This window comes from Dipodomys ordii, unplaced genomic scaffold (genome assembly GCF_000151885.1).
Source record: "Dipodomys ordii isolate 6190 unplaced genomic scaffold, Dord_2.0 Scaffold82, whole genome shotgun sequence".
NCBI lineage: Eukaryota > Metazoa > Chordata > Mammalia > Rodentia > Heteromyidae > Dipodomys > Dipodomys ordii.
In genome coordinates this window covers 10033759-10051177 of record NW_012267298.1, presented here as the reverse complement: position 1 = coordinate 10051177, position 17419 = coordinate 10033759, and the positions used below count along the sequence as shown (strand labels likewise).

The 17419-nt window shown below is 51.2% G+C and overlaps 1 protein-coding gene across 1 annotated transcript in view; it reads left to right on the top strand.

The window, feature by feature from the left end:
- Positions 1-8430: 8430 nt before the first annotated feature.
- Col22a1 (collagen, type XXII, alpha 1) overlaps positions 8431-17419 on the top strand; it is a 155337-nt gene continuing 146348 nt past the window's right edge. Inside the window, exons 1-4 of the mRNA XM_013025135.1 lie at positions 8431-8448; positions 8546-8646; positions 12218-12364; positions 14265-14347. Of these exons, the coding sequence (XP_012880589.1) occupies positions 8431-8448; positions 8546-8646; positions 12218-12364; positions 14265-14347 (349 nt within the window). The remainder of the gene's footprint in view (positions 8449-8545; positions 8647-12217; positions 12365-14264; positions 14348-17419) is intronic.

Below are 17419 nucleotides of genomic sequence, written 5' to 3'. Positions count from 1 at the left end.
GACACAGTCAGAGATACACCAGAGACACAGTCAGAGCTACAGGAGGGACACAGTCAGAGATATACGAGAGACAGAGTCAGAGATACACAAGGGACACAGTCAGAGCTACAGGAGGGACACAGTCAGAGATACACGAGGGACACAGTTAGAGATACATGAGGGACACAGTCAGAGATACATGAGGGACACAGAGAGACACAGTCAGAGCTACAGGAGGGTCACAGTCAGAGCTACAGGAGGGACACAGCCGGAGCTACACGAGAGACACAGTGGGAGCCCAGGCCTCCTCAGATGCCCAGGAAGTGGTGTCACGCTTGCCGCGTGCACCGCTGCACTCGGTTCTTCCCCTGTGGAGGTGAGATCTTCAGGGCTGGAGTTTGCCTACAGACCTTTGGAAAGCTACCAATGGAAACGGGAAGCTGGGGGAAGTTAGGACTTCACCCAATCAGACATCACAAGACACTGTGAGCTGTGGATCATCTCCCCATGCATTCCCTTCCCAGGCCTTTCCACTGGCATAAGGGGTCTGGGAAGCCACCGCAGTTGCCCTTTAATTCTCCTCCAGAGGCTCTTGGGCAGCATAAGGCCGTTTCGAAGTCTCAGGGCTGGGACTATGCAGCCATGTGATGTGTCTCACAAAGTGAGCGTCATTCTCTTCCAGCCTCAGACCTTCCTACATTACGGTGCTGCTCTTCTGGGGCACAGATAGCCAGGACCTGGGGTCGAGGCAGATTTCCTTCCTGTACCGGGGACACCAGTCAGGAGAGCTGGAGGCTGCTCAAACTTTTTGGAGGAAGGACCCTGGTGAGGAAGAAGTTTCACCTTCCTTCCCAGCAGAAGCAGCCCAGGGACTCTAACCAAGAAAAGAAAGGAAAGGGGTCATGGTTGCCGGCTGGGACTGTTACCTCTGCAGGCCACCAGAGGGCAGACTCCCACCAGGAATCAGCCATGGCAGTGCAGTGGGTCTGGACTGGCCTCTTGGGATGACCTTTCTCCCTGCACTGTCTGCACTGGCCTGCCTGAGGGCGGCAGGAGCACTTGCCTGAGCTCTCCCTGTGTCCCCTCTCAGCAGGGACTGTTCAATACATCCATAGGCGGCTGTTTCTCAGGCACATAAACTGTATACAAGTCGGAGTGGACAGTCGGGACGTGCACTTGCCACAGGGTCCTTCATCCTGGGCTGTGTTGTAACCTGGTCTTGCACCTATAGCAGAACAATCACTGAGTTGATGGATTTTATGCAGGATGTTCACTGTCTGGTAAGACCTAAGTGTGCATGAGAGGCGGGGTGCTAATTTGGCAATGCTATCTGTGAGTTAAACCATCCCGTATTTGCATAAACCCGGACTTGCAGGGTGGGAAGAAAGATCATGCCAGCAATGTAAAATGTTAACATTTCTTTCCCTAGAATATTAAATAACAAAAGCCACAATGAAAAAAAGAGAGAGATTATGAAAGAAAAGAATGCTAAGCGAAATGAACCCCAAGATATGGATACAAGAGGTTTTTGCTTTGTTGTTTTTAATGTACCATGTGATTTTTTTTGTTTCTTCTGTATGTTCTCCCCCCCCCCCCCGTGGTATAGTGGTATAATCCCTGTTGTCACTGTATTTGATTCCCGTGCCCTGCATCTTGTATATACATTGTTCTAATTTGAAGAGGGGAAGGGAAATAACAAAATGCTGAAGCAAGGATACAGGATGACCCATTGTAACAAAGAAATTACAAGAAGCTATGTTGAAAATGAGCTTTGCAACTTGGAGGGGAGGAGGGAGGAGTTGAGGTGGCGGGGGGAGGGAAGACATAATAGGGGAAAAACAAAGGCAGGGGTAACAATTCTCATCAACTTACTCATGTAAATGTAACCCCTCTGTACAGTATCTTTACAATAAAAATATTAACAATGAACAAAGACTTTATGAGGTTATGCAACCATAAAAAAAAGAATTCTGTATTTATAACCTCGACACCATTTCTTCTCTGAGACTTAAACAAGGCGTCCAAATCATCATCATGCCTCAGACACTGGGTAGCTGGCAGCTAGTCCTGTACAGGCTATTTTAAAGAGACGTTAGAGCTGGGCTCTGGTGGTTCACCATGGCGATCCTAGCTATGCAGGGAGGCTGAGATCAAGGATTGTGGTTCCACATTAGCCTGGGCAGATACATCCATGTCACCTGCGTTTAATTAGCCTGTAAAAAGCTGGACCTAGAGATGTGGTTGAACAAAAAAAGCTGAGTGAAAGCCCAAGAGCCTGTGTTCAAGCCCCAGCATAAGCAGAAAGGGCGGGGAGGGAGGGTGGAGAGGGAGAGAGATTGGACTATTGAAGTCCTCTATTTATAGATGTGGGATCTGGGCCTGGGGGGCTGCTGTGAGCATGAGTTCAGGGCACCTTCTCACCCAGCCCTGGGCAGCCCCTCACGGACCATGCACACCCCCGGCCCTGGGAGCCCACAGCCTCGGGTCCCAGCTACACCCTGGGCACCAGGCCCCGACCAGTCCCCATTCTCTGAGGGCAGAGACAACTGCTGAACCGTGTTCTGAGGAAGTCCTAGAGACCCTTATGTCCTCCCCACACAGAGCAGAGCCCGTAGCCATGAGAATGCGGGTGCCCTGAGGTCCGTGGGAACCCCACATGGTGGTCTACACAAAGCAGGAACGTCCCACCCAGCCGGAGACCCGGCTGCATTCACGGCATTGTGCCCAGAGAAAGAAGGAGGCCTTCAAGCGCACAGAAAAGAGGGGGCTGTGTCTTGCCCGGAGCACGGGAGATGGGGTGCAGCCTTTGATTACTGGGGCCTCCACATTCCCACGGCTTCTCTCCTCTGGATTTGGCCTCGCCCTAGTGGCTCTGAATCTGAAGGTCATTTCCAAGGTTAGCCTGTTCAGTGTTTCTCGGATCAGAAGCAGGGGGGACTGGAGTGGGCGGGCATTGGGGGCAGCATGGTAAGGGGTGTGAGGTGACAGCCAGCCCAGAACATGCTCTGGGGGGTCGGATACAAGAGCAGCGCTGCCCATTGCCTTGTAGAAAGATCTTTTCTGGCCTCTGGTTCGATGAAGACAGCAAACAAGAGCCACAGCCCTCCTGTCCTGCGGCCTGGCACAGCCAGCTGCTGCTCCCCTCAGTGTCTGGCTCCGTACAGCCCATTTCAGATTGGGACCCCACAGTCAGTTCCTGACCCCACAGAGGAATGGCTGCAGGGCCAGAGGCGGCCCTGTCCTGTGCTGTGTGGGGCTTGGTGCCAGCCCAGTGCTGCCCTGGGGGCTTTCCATTCATATGCATGTCTGGCACTTTGCCCAGTGTCAATCCCTCCCCATGGGGTTACTGGGACCCCTGAGATGTGAAAGAGCCCAGGCCAAGGCTCCAGCCGTGCACTTGTCACTTCAGCCATGAGGAGTTGCTCAAGTGTCTTTACCTCTCTGAGCCTTGACTTACTTGTTCATAATCTTTGGGAGGATGACACAAATCAAACCTCCTCCACACGAAGTTCCTGGGGTTCTTGGCTTTGAAATCACTCCCAATTGTCCCAAAATTATCCCAAAGATGAGGAAACCTCCAGAACCACCAATGAAAGGGATCACAGGTAAAGGGTAAAGAGGTTGCAAGGAGAGGGAGACCAATGGCTGCCTGGGTTCTGGCCTCAGGCTCTCCAGAAGCTGGCCACTTCTCCACAGACAGGAGGAGGCCAGCCACCCAATCCTCCATCAGCCACCAACGTGTGGTGTGGGCAGAGTGTGGAGAGGAGGCCTTTGAAAGCCCAGGGCTGGCGCTGTGTGGGTCAGCTGCCTGCAGGATGCCCGGAACCACAGCGCTGACAGAAAGGAGGAAGCTCAGACATGCTCTCTGCAGACCAAGCCCAGCCCCAGGCCCTCGGTGTCGCTGCTACATCCGAATGCGAGGATGGGGTCCTTTCCTTCTCAAGTATCAGAGTAACTAGCGCTGTTTGCTATGCACGTGGTCCAAGCACAAGCGCATCAGAATCATCCCTGGCCTCTGCCAGAGAGATGACTGGGCTTTTCTGGGGCTGGAACCAACTGCTGCGTGCCTCAGCCAATCAGAGACGTGTTAAGTGTGAAAAGAGAACCTGCCAGAGCCAATCACAGACTTTAAACGTGAAAAGGGAATCTGCCAGAGCCAATCAGAGATGTGTTACATGTGAAAAGAGAACCGGGAGAGCGTCTGAGGCCTGGTCTGCCTCCCCAAGGAGAGACAGTGCTGCTGAAAAGGTGTCTCACTGGCACCTTTAATTGGGGGTGCACACACCGATTAATGTGACTTGCTTTACACAGTACAGGTGAGCATATCGCTGGTGATCACCACACTTTGTACAACATAAGATGTACTTAAAAACAATGACGTTGTCATAAAATAGAAATGAGAAGTCAAATACCGTAGGCGATAAACAAGGGCCCCCCGCAGTCTGATCCTATAAAAATACAAGTTCCCATGGAAGAAGAAGTTAATGACAAGCAGTGTTTTCACTGGCTTGCGATGTCACCAAAGTGAAGATCAGACAGTGTGACTGACGTAAGCGATGAAGGAGCACAATGGAGCCTGTCCGTGCCTCCAGAGATCAGCAGCCATGGCCGGGGCCCACCTTCCCCAGCCCCAAGGAGGGCAAGGCCTGTAGCTGCCTCTTCCAAGAGCAGGGGCCGGCCACGCGCGGACGCCCCTGTCTGATCTCTCTGTGTCTTCTCTGCTTCTCCTTCACCCCCAGAGTTCCACACACCTTCTCAGACTCAATGGCTCCCTCAGAGAGCTTGCGCCTCATGTCAGGACTCGTGGCTAAGTATCAAATAAGAGTCTGCATTTGCCACTGGAAATGACGTTGTATGATAAACATCCTTGTTTGTTCCAGGTTCTCTGTCTATCGAGCCAGAGATGGCAGCAGGATGGTCCACGTTAGCCCCGTGCACGTGCGTGTACCGCCGTGTACATGGCAGACCGGAAGCAACCTTGGAATCCTCTGTGCTGTTTGAAACAGAGCAAAGTTCCTTCCACAGCCTTCCACATGCGGCTGCCTGAGGTCTGAGCCCCTCCGGGCTGCAAGCTCCACCCCTGTTTATTTTCACTCTGTAAATATTTGTCAGGGGCCCCTTCCCACTCTCCCAGCAACAGGTGGGTGAGGACAAAGCCAGGCTGGGCAAGCAAGCACAGGCAGTTTGTCAAAATAATTGCTACTGGGAAGCCAGAGGGCCAGGATGATGGACACTTGCAGCGCAGATGGCGGGGTGTATAATCCCTATAATACGGACCGAGGCATGTAATTTAGGAAAGTGGATTTATTTTTCTTGAGCAACAGGATGGATAATGCTAGTTCATGTAGCATTGTCTCTGGGAAGTACAGACCTTGTTATTTCTAAGCCCCATTTTTCCAGCTCTTACTGTATAGGCTGGAAACCTACAGAACTGCCCTTACAGCCTCCTGCTACCCGGACACAGGGTGACCACTCAGTCCATCCTCACCTCCCAGCCCAGGGATGCAGATGGATGTCTGGGGACCATGTATTCTTGGCAGTGCAACATCAAGCAAGTCTTCAACTTCTCTGCGCTTCTGTTTTCTGGTCTTCACCATGGGGATTAACAATAGGGCCATCTCTGCACCCACACATGTATTTATTGTACGCAAGTCCTTGGGGCACGCATCACAGGTCATCCTCTGAGCAAGAGCTGTTGTTGTATGAGAGGCATGTGTGGGGCAGGTCTTTTTCTTCAGGGGTCTGTCAACCAGCATCACAGCTGCCCAGGATAAAGCCATGGTTCTTTGCTGGGCTCCAATATTTAAGAGATTCACAACATATACGTCTACTGAATTTAAAGTTGGGTACACTCTTTGCCTACTTTAGGGTCCCTCCTCTCTCCTCAACATGCATAAACAGAAATATGAGGTTCACCCATGTCCTAGGGGCTTAGCTCCAGAATCCTCTGCAGATGCTAAAATCTACAATGTTCAAGTCTTACATCAAATGTGTGGTATTTGCGCTGAACCTGTGCAGCATCTGTCGTATAGTTTAAATCATCCCTACTTCACTTGTGGCACCTAATGCAAAGTGCGTGCTATGTAAATAGTAGTTGTTACACTGGATTGTTTAGGGAAAGAAAAGACTGGACATGTTCAGTACAGATGCAACTTCCTTTATAATTTTAATCTGTGGATGAGTATGGAAGCCATGGATTCCAGAGACCAACAGTCTATACAAAGCTATTTATTGCAGTATGTTTTAACTGAAAAACAATAGAGCTAACCAGGTAGCAATTGAAGGATCCTGGAGGAAGTTTCAGTATACTATGCTGAGCTTCGTGACGCTATATCAAGCATTGTCTCTGGTATCTAATAAGCATGAAGTGTTGGTGAGATCAAAATGAAAGAGAATGCAAAGAGGTCATCAACAGAATGAGACAGGGCTAAATTAAACAGCAATTGTCAGGTGCCCAAGATGTATTGTTAGGTGAGGAAATCATGCTACAAAATGAGAGCTGTAGCATATGCTTCCACTTTATGAAAGAGGGAATGTCTGCATCTGTATCAGACTAGACTTCTTGAATGCATAGAGCACAGAGCCACAAAGAATCGCTTCAGCCATGGTTTCTGAAAGGAGAAATGGGGAGTTCTGCTTTACTAATTTGCTTCATTTTTTTCTGTTTAATACTACAGTATGGACCTCTTGATATAGTCATGAACACAACCCCTATCTTACCACGCAAGCAACTTTCTAGACTCTGTTGAAGCCACTCTTCTGGGTGCAATATTTTGATTATTGTCTAATTTTCTCTCCTAACGGATGCTAAGCTAAACATGCTTGGAATATCACTTTGCTCATAAATAATACATCCTCAGAAGTAGAATCGTCCTTTTTTAATTAATGTTTGTTCCGGTTCGCTTTGATAACTGCACACCACTTGATTAATTTCTAGATCGGGGAATGGCTCAGCCTTTTCCTAGCTGGAAGACAGATTACATTAACCTCGGAGGCTTCTCTCGTAAAGTGGAAGCGAGTCACTTGAGGCACTGCCCACGAGATGATAAGGAAGACAGGGAAGACCCATGGGAATGTGCCATCCAACCTTCCCGGGGGCGGGGGGAGCAAGCGTGGAACTTAGCAGAGAGATTTAATTTCTAAAATAAGGAAGCATGGGGCCTGGGGGCCTTGCACAGGGGAGACAGCCCAGGACGGGGTCGCAATATCAGCTAAGTCGTTGCTTTGAGTTATTCTGAAAAGAACCTGGGTCAAGGCCCAATACAAAGGAAACTGGGATTGTATTTCTTAATAGATAGTTGCAACTAACACAGAAGCCCAGCAGGCCATGTGAGAGCGAGGTGGGGTCCGTGTAAGACCCAGGCAGACTCACCTAAGGACTGGACATGTGCACTTTCTGACGGTCTGAATGAGAACAGCCATGATTGCCAATTGACTACACGTGCTCTCCCCACAAGCACCCTGTGGAGGTATGTGGAGCACATGGGCAGCAAAGATGGCGCTGAGAGGGAGTTGAGTAGGCAGAGCCCAATTTGCCTTACGTTCAGTGCGTAACCAGCCCGTGGAAGCTTAGGTGCATGATAGGGTGTGACCTTGACAGTGATTGGTTCCTCTTCCTCCCCTGCCATGCCACCTGCTCTTTTTTGCTTTAAAAAGGGCTGCTCCGTGTTAATAAACGAGTTTCTTCCTGCTTGACTTGACTCCGCGCTGCGTCTGATTGTCTCCTGGGCTGAGGGAGGCTGGGGAATGGGTGAGCGGCCGCACTTACCTTTCCTCAGACCCCGTCCGTCTTTCGTGGGACGGACGAAGACTGGACAGAGGTAGTTGTCCAAATCATCATCAGCTCTCTCCCCCTCCCCCCAAGTCTCTTGATGAGTGGCATGGGTGGGGGGGAGAACTGTTTGCTGCAGGAGCTCTGCTCAGCCTCTTCCTCCACCTGCTCCAGGATGTTTTCCCGCTGGCCGCCAGAGGGAGGGCTTGACAACACAAATCCAGTCCTGGTTCTGGATCCTTCTTTGGTTTCCCCATCTGCCTGGAGTGATATTAGCCCCAGACCTCTGTGTTCCCCTCTCACATGCAAGCCCTGCTGTCCGCCTCTGCAGAGCTCCAGCCTGGGCGGTCTACTGCTCTTCCTAGGTCCCTCAAACCTGGTGGTGGCACATTTCCTGATCCAGATTTTTGTTTCCTCCTCTCCAATTGTGCCCTCCTTGACAGACACCCGCCTCCCCCCATCCTTCACATGGAGAGAGAGTCAGCAGGTCCCTGACTATTTTCTCATTCAACAATCCTTCCCTGTTGAGGGCCAGGCCCTGTCCTGGGAACAGAGCAGTAACTGAATCTCCTGGCCTGGAACATCTCATTTCTGGCTGAAGAGAAAAAGAATTAACACATAAATTTTGTATTTATGTGTTATTACGCTGACAAACAGCGAAATCCACTAGGGAACAAAGGATGTGGGAGACAGTACAGGTAAGCTGGCTGTGAAACCCTGCTGAGAAGGGAAGACACAGAAGGATCCAGAACCAGGACTGGATTTGTGTTTTCAAGCCCTCCCTCTGGCGGCCAGCGGGAAAACATCCTGGAGCAGGTGGAGGAAGAGGCTGAGCAGAGCTCCTGCAGCAAACAGTTCTCCCCCCCACCCATGCCACTCATCAAGAGACTCCGGGGGTGGGAGGGAGAGCTGATGATGATTTGGACAACTACCTGCACAGGGTACTTGTGGGGAGAGCAGGTGCAGTAGTCAATTGGCAATCATGGCTGTTCTCACTCAGACCATGGGAAAGTGCGGATGCCGGGTCCTTAGGTGAGTCTGTCTGGGTCTTACATGGACCCCACCTAGCTCTCACATGACCTGCTGGGCCTTCTGTGGGCCAGCCCGGGCACACTTGCCACCACCGCTTCTTCCTCAGGGTGGTTGGCCTAGGCTGTCCCCCGGGCACAGACACAGAGGCCAATATGCCCAGAGCCGGCATCTGGGCCGTGACTATTTACCCTACTGGAAGACCCTGGCTTCCAAGAGCCCAAGGAACAATCCCAAACTACTTTAGGTTTCCCTTAAGCACTGATTGACCCATTTCACAAAAATAAAGGCATGTAATAAATGGGAGTGAGATCGTTGTTAGTCTGCTCTTCTATAGAAGGGAGTAAGTGTAACAAGAAGGAAGCCCATCCTCCAAGTAACAATTGTAGGATGCGTCTTATTCTGCAACGAAGTATCATGCTATTGAGGGCAATTCCTGTTTCTTCCCTGCAAGGTGTGTTTGAGAGATGTTTTTAACTGATCTCTGTTTATCTAGAAATTCCTGGGTGCATGGTAACTTTGTAGAGCTGTAGGAGATTCACATATTCCATGGCCCATGCTGTCATGTAATACAATTGAGGGAGACAGTCTAAACCCATGAACCACCATTCCACAGTGGCCAAACAGATGCACAATTCATTTCATTCACTTATTAACTTATTGATTGGACATGTATTTACAGGAGTACCAGTCAAGTACTCCAAATTATTCTGAAATCTAGGCATTTAAGAGTAAACATACCTTCACCATACCTTCCTTCTCTTGGGGCATTTACACTTCAGGTCATGCTGAGAAAGGGGCTTAGGGTGATTGTCCAAGGACTAATAAAAGAAAAAGGTGATAGACTTGAGAAGGGACTGACAATGCCTGACTATGACCCCAGACAGATAAATATAAACGGTTTGAATACAAAACAGGCAATATTTCAGAGAGAAGTATGAATTGTGATTGGGGACCCCTGAAATTTTTGTGTACTATTTGCCATTGGCATTAGTCATCATAGTGGCTGAATGAGAAGAAGAAGAAAAAAGAAGCCACTTGGAACATTTCCTTATCCTCTGTGAAACATGTATCCGCATACTTGTGTGTACAATGATCTATATGTGGATCTTCTATTCCTGTTTAATACATCTTGCATGCTTGATCCCTTTGTCATCTTGGCAGAGAAACAGCAGTCCAAAGGAGGAAGGAAGGGAGACAGAGAGCTTTCCAATTGTCTTTCCAGAGCTTCTGCTTACCGCCTCCAGTCCCAGGCCTCTCACCCCTGATGTGGGAACACAAAGCAGAAGCCACTGAGCGCTCCTCTTCCTTGAGGCCAGGCATGGTCGTCAAAGCCACAGATTCATCTTCACTAGGAGACCTGGCTTTGGAGCATGGCAGCAGGGAGAAGGAGCTGGGGGCAAGAAGGTCTCTACCATGTTCTGCCTGTCCTCTAGCACTGGAACTCCACTCCAGGGAGTCGAGGGAAGCTGGGCATCTGCATGGGCTAGCCTGCCTTCCCCAGGTGAAGATGATTGCTAATTCAATCCCTAGTTCCCTAACTCAACACCACCACACTACCCACCTCCCAATCCCAGGGTACAGGGGTTCCCCATCCCACACCAGGTCCTTCCCTCTGCCCAGAGGCCCCAGGCCCTTGTGAGCCCTAGGTCACCCTTCGAACCATCACTGAGGGTCCCCTTTACACAGCAGCTTCTCCCATTCTTTAGACCCTGAGCTCTGTGGAGAGGCCTGCCTTCTGTTCTTAGGCCCCAGCGTTCCTCTCGTCCATTCTCTGGTTTGTGGATCTGTCTCTACACCCAGTGTTTAGTGGAGCTCAGGAACTGAAAGGGCAGGTTCAGGTTCAGGGGTACATCCCAGGGCTTTCTCACAGTCCCTGGCCCATGCTGAGCACACCACCACGGGACTCCTTGCTAAGGTACTGACCGCCAATCCTTCTAGGCAGATGCTCCCGATGGATGACACATATCTTCCTGTGTCCCGCGCCTCTGACCAGGAACTCTTGGCCAGTGTCCACGATGGGGGGGGGTGCGCCTGTTCCCCAGCATACCTCATCTCGGCTCACCCGGTGCTTGCACCCAGTGGATGCTCTGAACTGTTGTCACTCACGGGGTGCAGGACAGGGGAGCAGGGCAGGCTGCTGAAATTCCCCGGGTCACAGAGGAGCCCATTCGGTCTGTTTATTCATTGCTGCTACTCAGCAGGCGGCCAAATAAAGACATCCCAGAGCTAAGGAACCTCCTGGGGCGCCCAGGTCACAAGAATTAAGCCATGTTCTCATCCGGTTCAAAATACTCCGGCCTGGCCCATTTTAGGAACAGCGCTAGAAGAGAAAAAAGTAGGGGGGTGCCCAGGCCAGCGCCTGCCCCCCAGGCCAGCCTGGCAGCCCTCCCTGCTCTCCTGGGCCCCTCACTGTCCTCACCCAGCAATAAAGACACAATGCCCTCCGCCCTCCCGCGGGGACCAGGGCCTGGGAGGCCAGGCTGCCGCGGGGACCCCCCCCCCAGACGAGGCTTCACCTGCGCCCACGGGGCAGGGCTCAGGGCCCGACCAGGGAGCCTCCCCCCAGCGGGCCCAGCAGCTGCCTGGCGGTGGCTATTTCAGACTCCGCCGTCAAAGGCACCAAATATCCCAAAATACCCGGTGATGCCTACAACGGGGAGAGGGGATGCGGGGAGGGGGGAGAGTCGTCCTCACTCCCCAGGCTTCCTGAGGGCGGTCACAGAAACCCCTGGAGTCTGAAGCTGTTGTCCTGGTCCCTGAGACCCTACCAGCCTCCCCACCAGGCTGGAGCTCCAGCCCAACCCGACCCTCCTCCCCCTCCCCCGCCCGGTCCCGCCCCTTCCCCCCACCGCGTGCCAGGCCACGCCCCCGCCGTGCCTCAGGCCCGCTCCTCCACCGCACTCCAGGCCGCGCCTGACCTTGCTTCAGGCCACGCCCACTCCAGCCTCCGCCTCTAGGCCCCACCACCACACTCCAGGCCACGCCCCCAGATCCTGTCCCACCGCGCTTCAGGCCACGCCCACCCAAGGCTCCGCCCCTAGGCCCCACCACCGCACTCCAAGCCGCTCCAGGCCACGCCCACTCCAGCCTCCGCCTCTAGGCCCAACCACCACACTCCAGGTCCCGACCCTCCGCGCTCCAGGTCACGCCCCCTCCAGGTCCTGTCCCACCGCGCTCCAGGCCACGCCCACCCAGGCTCCGCCCTAGGCCCCGCCCTCTCCAGCCCCTGCCTCTCTGCGCTGAGGCCCCGCCCCGCCCGGCCCCGCCCCCGCCCCAGCCGCTCTTAGCCCCGGAGCCCCGCAGCTCGGGTCGCCCCCCGGGCGGCTCGGGACAGCTTTGTTCCCCGTCTGCCTGCGCGTCTGCCGAGGCAGTGTCCGCCCCGTCTCGGTGTTCCGGTTTCTCGCACACGGCACACTTTATCCTCGACTCTGCAAGTTTCCAGCCGCGCGCGCGAACGGTGTGGAAGCTCGCTGCTCGCTCTCCGGGCCCGGGCCGGCCGGACGCTGACAGCGCGCGGCCCGCGGGGCCCGAGGGCTGCGGGGCCCGGCGTCCCCGCCCCGGCGCGGGCTGCCTCCAGAGCAGGTGAGCCGCGTGCGCGCTGCGGGCGGGGCCCGGCGTTGACTCCCAGAGCCGGGAGCTGCTGGAGGAGTCGCTGCTGGCAGAGTAGCCGAGATGCACCGGCCTCTTCCAACGCTCCAGTGCGGAATCGGAGGCTGAGATCTGAGGATCGTGGTTAGAAGACGAGGCTGGGCAGGAAACTCCCGGAGACGCCAGGCAAAAAGCCCCAAGTTGGGAGCTCCAGTGGCAGAGCGTTAGCCTTCAAGGCCGGGACGAAGGGATAGTTTTCAGGGTCTCCCGAGTTCAAGTCCCGGACCCAGCAACAAAAAGCAAAGCGATACAGAACGAACGACGGGGAAGGAGGTGGGAAGGTCAACCTCCATCTGCATTTAGGTCTCCCGAAATGTCTGAGCATTTTGTTTGAAATGTTTTTACCTTTGTGCTTCTCTTCTGTGCGTTGTAGTCTATGGCAGACTAGACGGTAGTCCTGGTTTATGGAGCATAACTTGGATTCGATTTGTGACTGGACAGGCAGATTGCGTGTGGCGACTGGCAGAGAGCTTGTCAGGCTGGGCTGCAGGGGACTTTCGAGTCCCCCCCTCCTGCTCAGAACTTCATTGTATTTCTTGTTATCGTGCAGAGTCTAGACAGGTGCTTCTTAGTGAACAGAGATCAATCTAGCCCCCAATCGCTGTTTCCTCCTGATAATTTATACCTGGAAAAATCCTTAAAAGTCAAAGACTTTTCCTTAAGACACCCCTCTAAGTTAGCTCAGAGTTCCAGAAAGTTCTTTCCCAACCTTCCATTTTTGTCAGAGAACTGTTGCATGGGTGCACTGCTCAGCTGTGTGCAGTTAAGTATGGGAGGAAGAAGGTTCAGGTGCCCAGCCGCCATGCATTGTCTTGGTTTACTTTGCCTCATTCATCTAGTAAGCTGCAGAAGGAAGCACTATCCCCTGCATTCCCCCCCCTCCCCCCCCTCTGACCCTGGGCCCTCTTTGTCATTCAGCTACTGGCTGACTTCAGGAAGTCATTGAACTGATGCCCGGTACTGGGTTGGACAGGAGGGTCTTCTAGGGGTACATGACCCACTTCACTGTCATGGGCTCTTTCAAGTGTTTGGAGTACAAGTGTGTATGTTTGCACAAGTGTGTGCTAGGAGGTTCTCCGCGATTCTCTACAGTTTTAACACCTGCAACATGATTCCATAAGTAGCCTACAGGCTGCTCCAGTCTGTGAAGAGTTTCAGTGCTTCACAATTCTTTTAATGATTTGCCAACATGATACATCCAGATTTTGTGTACAAATCTAAACTTTAGCCTAATTCCCCTTTTCTATTTTATTATTTTTACTTCCCACAAGATTGCCAGTGGCTGGGGCTGGGAGCAGCTGCCCACTCCAGACAGAGCATCTGGGCTCCCTGGTCATTTGTGGCAATTGGGGATGTCCAGCAGGGTTTCTGCAGACCTAGAGAGTGCCTGCCCCGACCGGTTACCTCTCTCCATATGAGTCTGTTGTAAGAAGGGCTCAGATAAGTAGATGTGCACTCAGGAAAGAGAAACCTAGATATTTTGGGATGGGAATCTGTGGTGCACATGGACAGATAAACACTACCATGGGAAGGTCTTCTTGGGTTTGGGATCTACCCTAAAGAAGAGATAGCTGATCTGTCCTTCTGTTCCCCAAAGGGTGGGTTTAGGAGGGATGCAGGGGACATTTCACCACACACAGGATTCCAGGTGAGTGGGAATAGCTGCACAGAGACAGTAGAGGTTGACACATTGGGGTTTGAGTTCCCCACCATGGGACAGTGGTTGGGTGGCCATTTTGGAGGACTGTCGGTGGGCTGGTCTAAACTTGAAAGCCTGGACCAGGTGAGCTTTTAAGGTCTCTAGGATGTCTACCTGACATCCTTCTCTTTGTAGGAGCTTGCTTCTCAGCCTAGTTTCCTCCTGCCAGCTTCTTTCTCCAGTGGTGCTGCTGCTGCTTCTGGAGAAGGCGAACACAGGTTGTGTGGTTGTTATTGTGAGCCAGGGCCATAAACAATCTCAGTTTGTAAATCAGAGTAAGAGACATGGGATGATGTGCCTGAGGATGGACAGAGGACATACACAGGGAGACAGTCCAAAGGCCATTTGAAGGTCAACCAAGGTTTTTCCCCTCCTATATTGGGGAGGGGTCCCCTTTAAAACAGAACAGCAATTATTGATACAGAGCTCCCCAACCCCAAAGAATACTTGAAAATGACAAAGGCCTACAAAGAATTCTTAGGGTAGGAACAATCTCTGAGGATTGTTTAGTCAATCTTTGCTTCAGGAATAGCAGATCTGCTGAGCTGGCTGGCAAAAATAGCTGTGAAATCTGGTGAGATATGCAAAATACAGTTCCCTGATTTTACAGATGAGGAAACAGATACCTGCAGAGTGAGGGCGATGGGACAGTGGGGGTGGCGGCTTGGTTTGCGTGCAGAGATAGACCAGGGATCAGGGGTGACTCTCCGTTCTCCTCACTGAAGACTCAGTCTCAGTTGTTTATGTGTCTATATATAGGGATATGTGTGTGTATGCACACACGTAGTAGATGCCTATACATGTGTGTGCCTGTGTGTGTGTGTGTGTGTGTGTGTGTGTGAGTGTGTGTGTGTGTTGGAGGCAGAATTCCGATTTGAGGCTGGGCTGCCAGGCTGTCATCTCCTCTTTTGCACTTGACTGGGGCAGCTGAGTTTGTTGAAAATGCATGAGTACACAAACAAACGAATGAATGAATGCATGAATGGACTCTCCCCCAGCTTTATTATTTAACAAAATTGATCACTTGCTCTCTGGTCTCAATAAGTGTAGCATGTTTATAACATTCCCTGGACTGAATGAGTGATGATAGGCTAAGCTTCGCCCTCTGGTGCTGATGTGAGCATCACCAACGTGGTGATGCACTCCAGATGATTCCCCAGGGACAGAGTTTCAGAGGACATGGGGCATTTGTGGCTCTCAGGCGATAATAGGACTGAACATACTTGAGAGGCTAGAAGTTGGGGTAAAATGAACACAAACAAAGATGAGTGCTGGCAAATACCCAGCAAAAGCATGAGCTCCTCCCCTTCTCCCCAACCTGGTGGTCCTGAGACACCCTACTGGAAGTCAGGCCAAAGCCTGACTCCAGAAAAGAACTGGAATTCTTTTCTGGAGGCCATCTGCTCCCATTTGATCTCTCCCAGGTCACTGACCCCAGCCAACCCTGGCTGTACCCTAGTAAAGATGGGAATTGTCTTTTATGTTTTCTCTTTTTAAGTTTGGCTCATAATTAAATTTTGGAAAAGTAGTTCAGACTTTACACAATCTTTGGGTTGGAGTCATCTGTAAAGAGAACCCTTCCCTGCAACCACACAAACCAATGCAGGGCGCATGAAGCTGCATCGGGCTGCCAGGCAGCCACATCGCAGAGGCACAAGCTGCTGCAAGATGAGAATAAGCCAACCACTCACAAACACCCATCTGATACCGCTGCATTGAAAATAAACGGGCGTGCTGGGCACTGGTGGTGGCTCACACCTGTAATCCTAGGTACTTGGGAGGCTGAGATCTGAGGATCGTGGTTCAAGCCAGCCCGGGCAGAAAAATCCTCATGAGACTCTTATCTCCAATTAACAACTTAAAAACCAGAAGTGGTGCTAGAGATTAAAGTAATGGAATGCCAGCCTTGAGCAAAAAGAACCAGAGACAGTGCTCGGGCCCTGAGTTCAAACCCCACAACTGCCAAAAAATAAAAAGGATGTAACACTCTCATTACACCAGCGATCTTCCCATCAAAGCAAGTGCGTTCTGGAGATGTACTGTACAAATGCATGCGTTGAACAGTACTCACTCATACATTCAGCAGTCTGTTCAGAGAGCAGAGGGCAGGTCAAATGTTCCTACCACAATAAGATGAAGCATGATGAAACAGACCCACCAAACTATGAGATGTAGTTCAACGAGAACACTTTGAGATCTAATTCAGGGTTTTGCCACCAAATCATTCGTTTCGTTGGCTTGTATCCAAGGTCCATGTCCATGCACCTATCTGGGTGCTGTGTACTCTCTCCTTACTGAGGGCAGTGTCCTGTCTTGTCACATCATCCCCAGGGACCTGTGTACTGTGCTCACAGAGATGTGACCTCCTCCAAAATCAGCCTGTATGCTGTTGGATATGTGGTTAAAAATTCTTCCTTTTATCCAAATGAAAGCCTTCTCTACAGTTTCAGTCAGTCTTTAGTTCATGTTTTGGGGTATACTTAGAATAAATTAAATCCCTTCTCATGACATATTTTGAGCTCTCTCAAAGTAAAAATAGCATGCTTCAATAGCATGCTTCCTGATGCTCTTGCATGATGCTCTTGTGCACATCTCGGGTACTCATTCCGAGTGACGCTTTTCCTTGTAGACAGACACGTGGGGCTCATGGAAATCCTATAGCAAGACAATGGCAGGCCTGGCTTCAAACTCATAGTGCAAAGCCCACACCCCTCACATTCTTGATTGATTTCAATATAAATGTAGGCCACTCACACAAATAGGTATAAGCTAAACAGAATTCATATAAATGTAAACATATAATTCACATGAAAATGCAAATGTGTCTTTTGGGTGATAGTTTTTCTGTCTAAATGGTGTTATTTATTGCAGTTGAGTTTTCTTTGTGTGTGTGTGTGTGTGTGTGTGCATGCCAGTGCCCGTGCTAGTATTGGGACTTGAACTCAGGGCCTCACACTCTTGCTTGGCTTTTTTGCTCAGGCTTGTGTACTACCACTTGGGCCACAGCTCCACTTCCATCTTGGAGAAGAGTCTTCTGGATTTTTGTTGCCTGGGATGGCTTTAAACTATGATCCACAGATCCCAACCACCTGAGTAGGTGGGATTACAGGTGTGAGCCACCATGTCTGACCTATTGGAGCATTTTAAATCATAAAGGTAATACAGATGCCTTGCTACAAATGCAGCAGTGCCAGCAATCCTTCTGCAGTCTTACCTCCCGGTAGTAACATTCTACTACTAGTAGTATCCTACTACTATAACTAGTAGTAACATTCCAGCAAATAACCTTT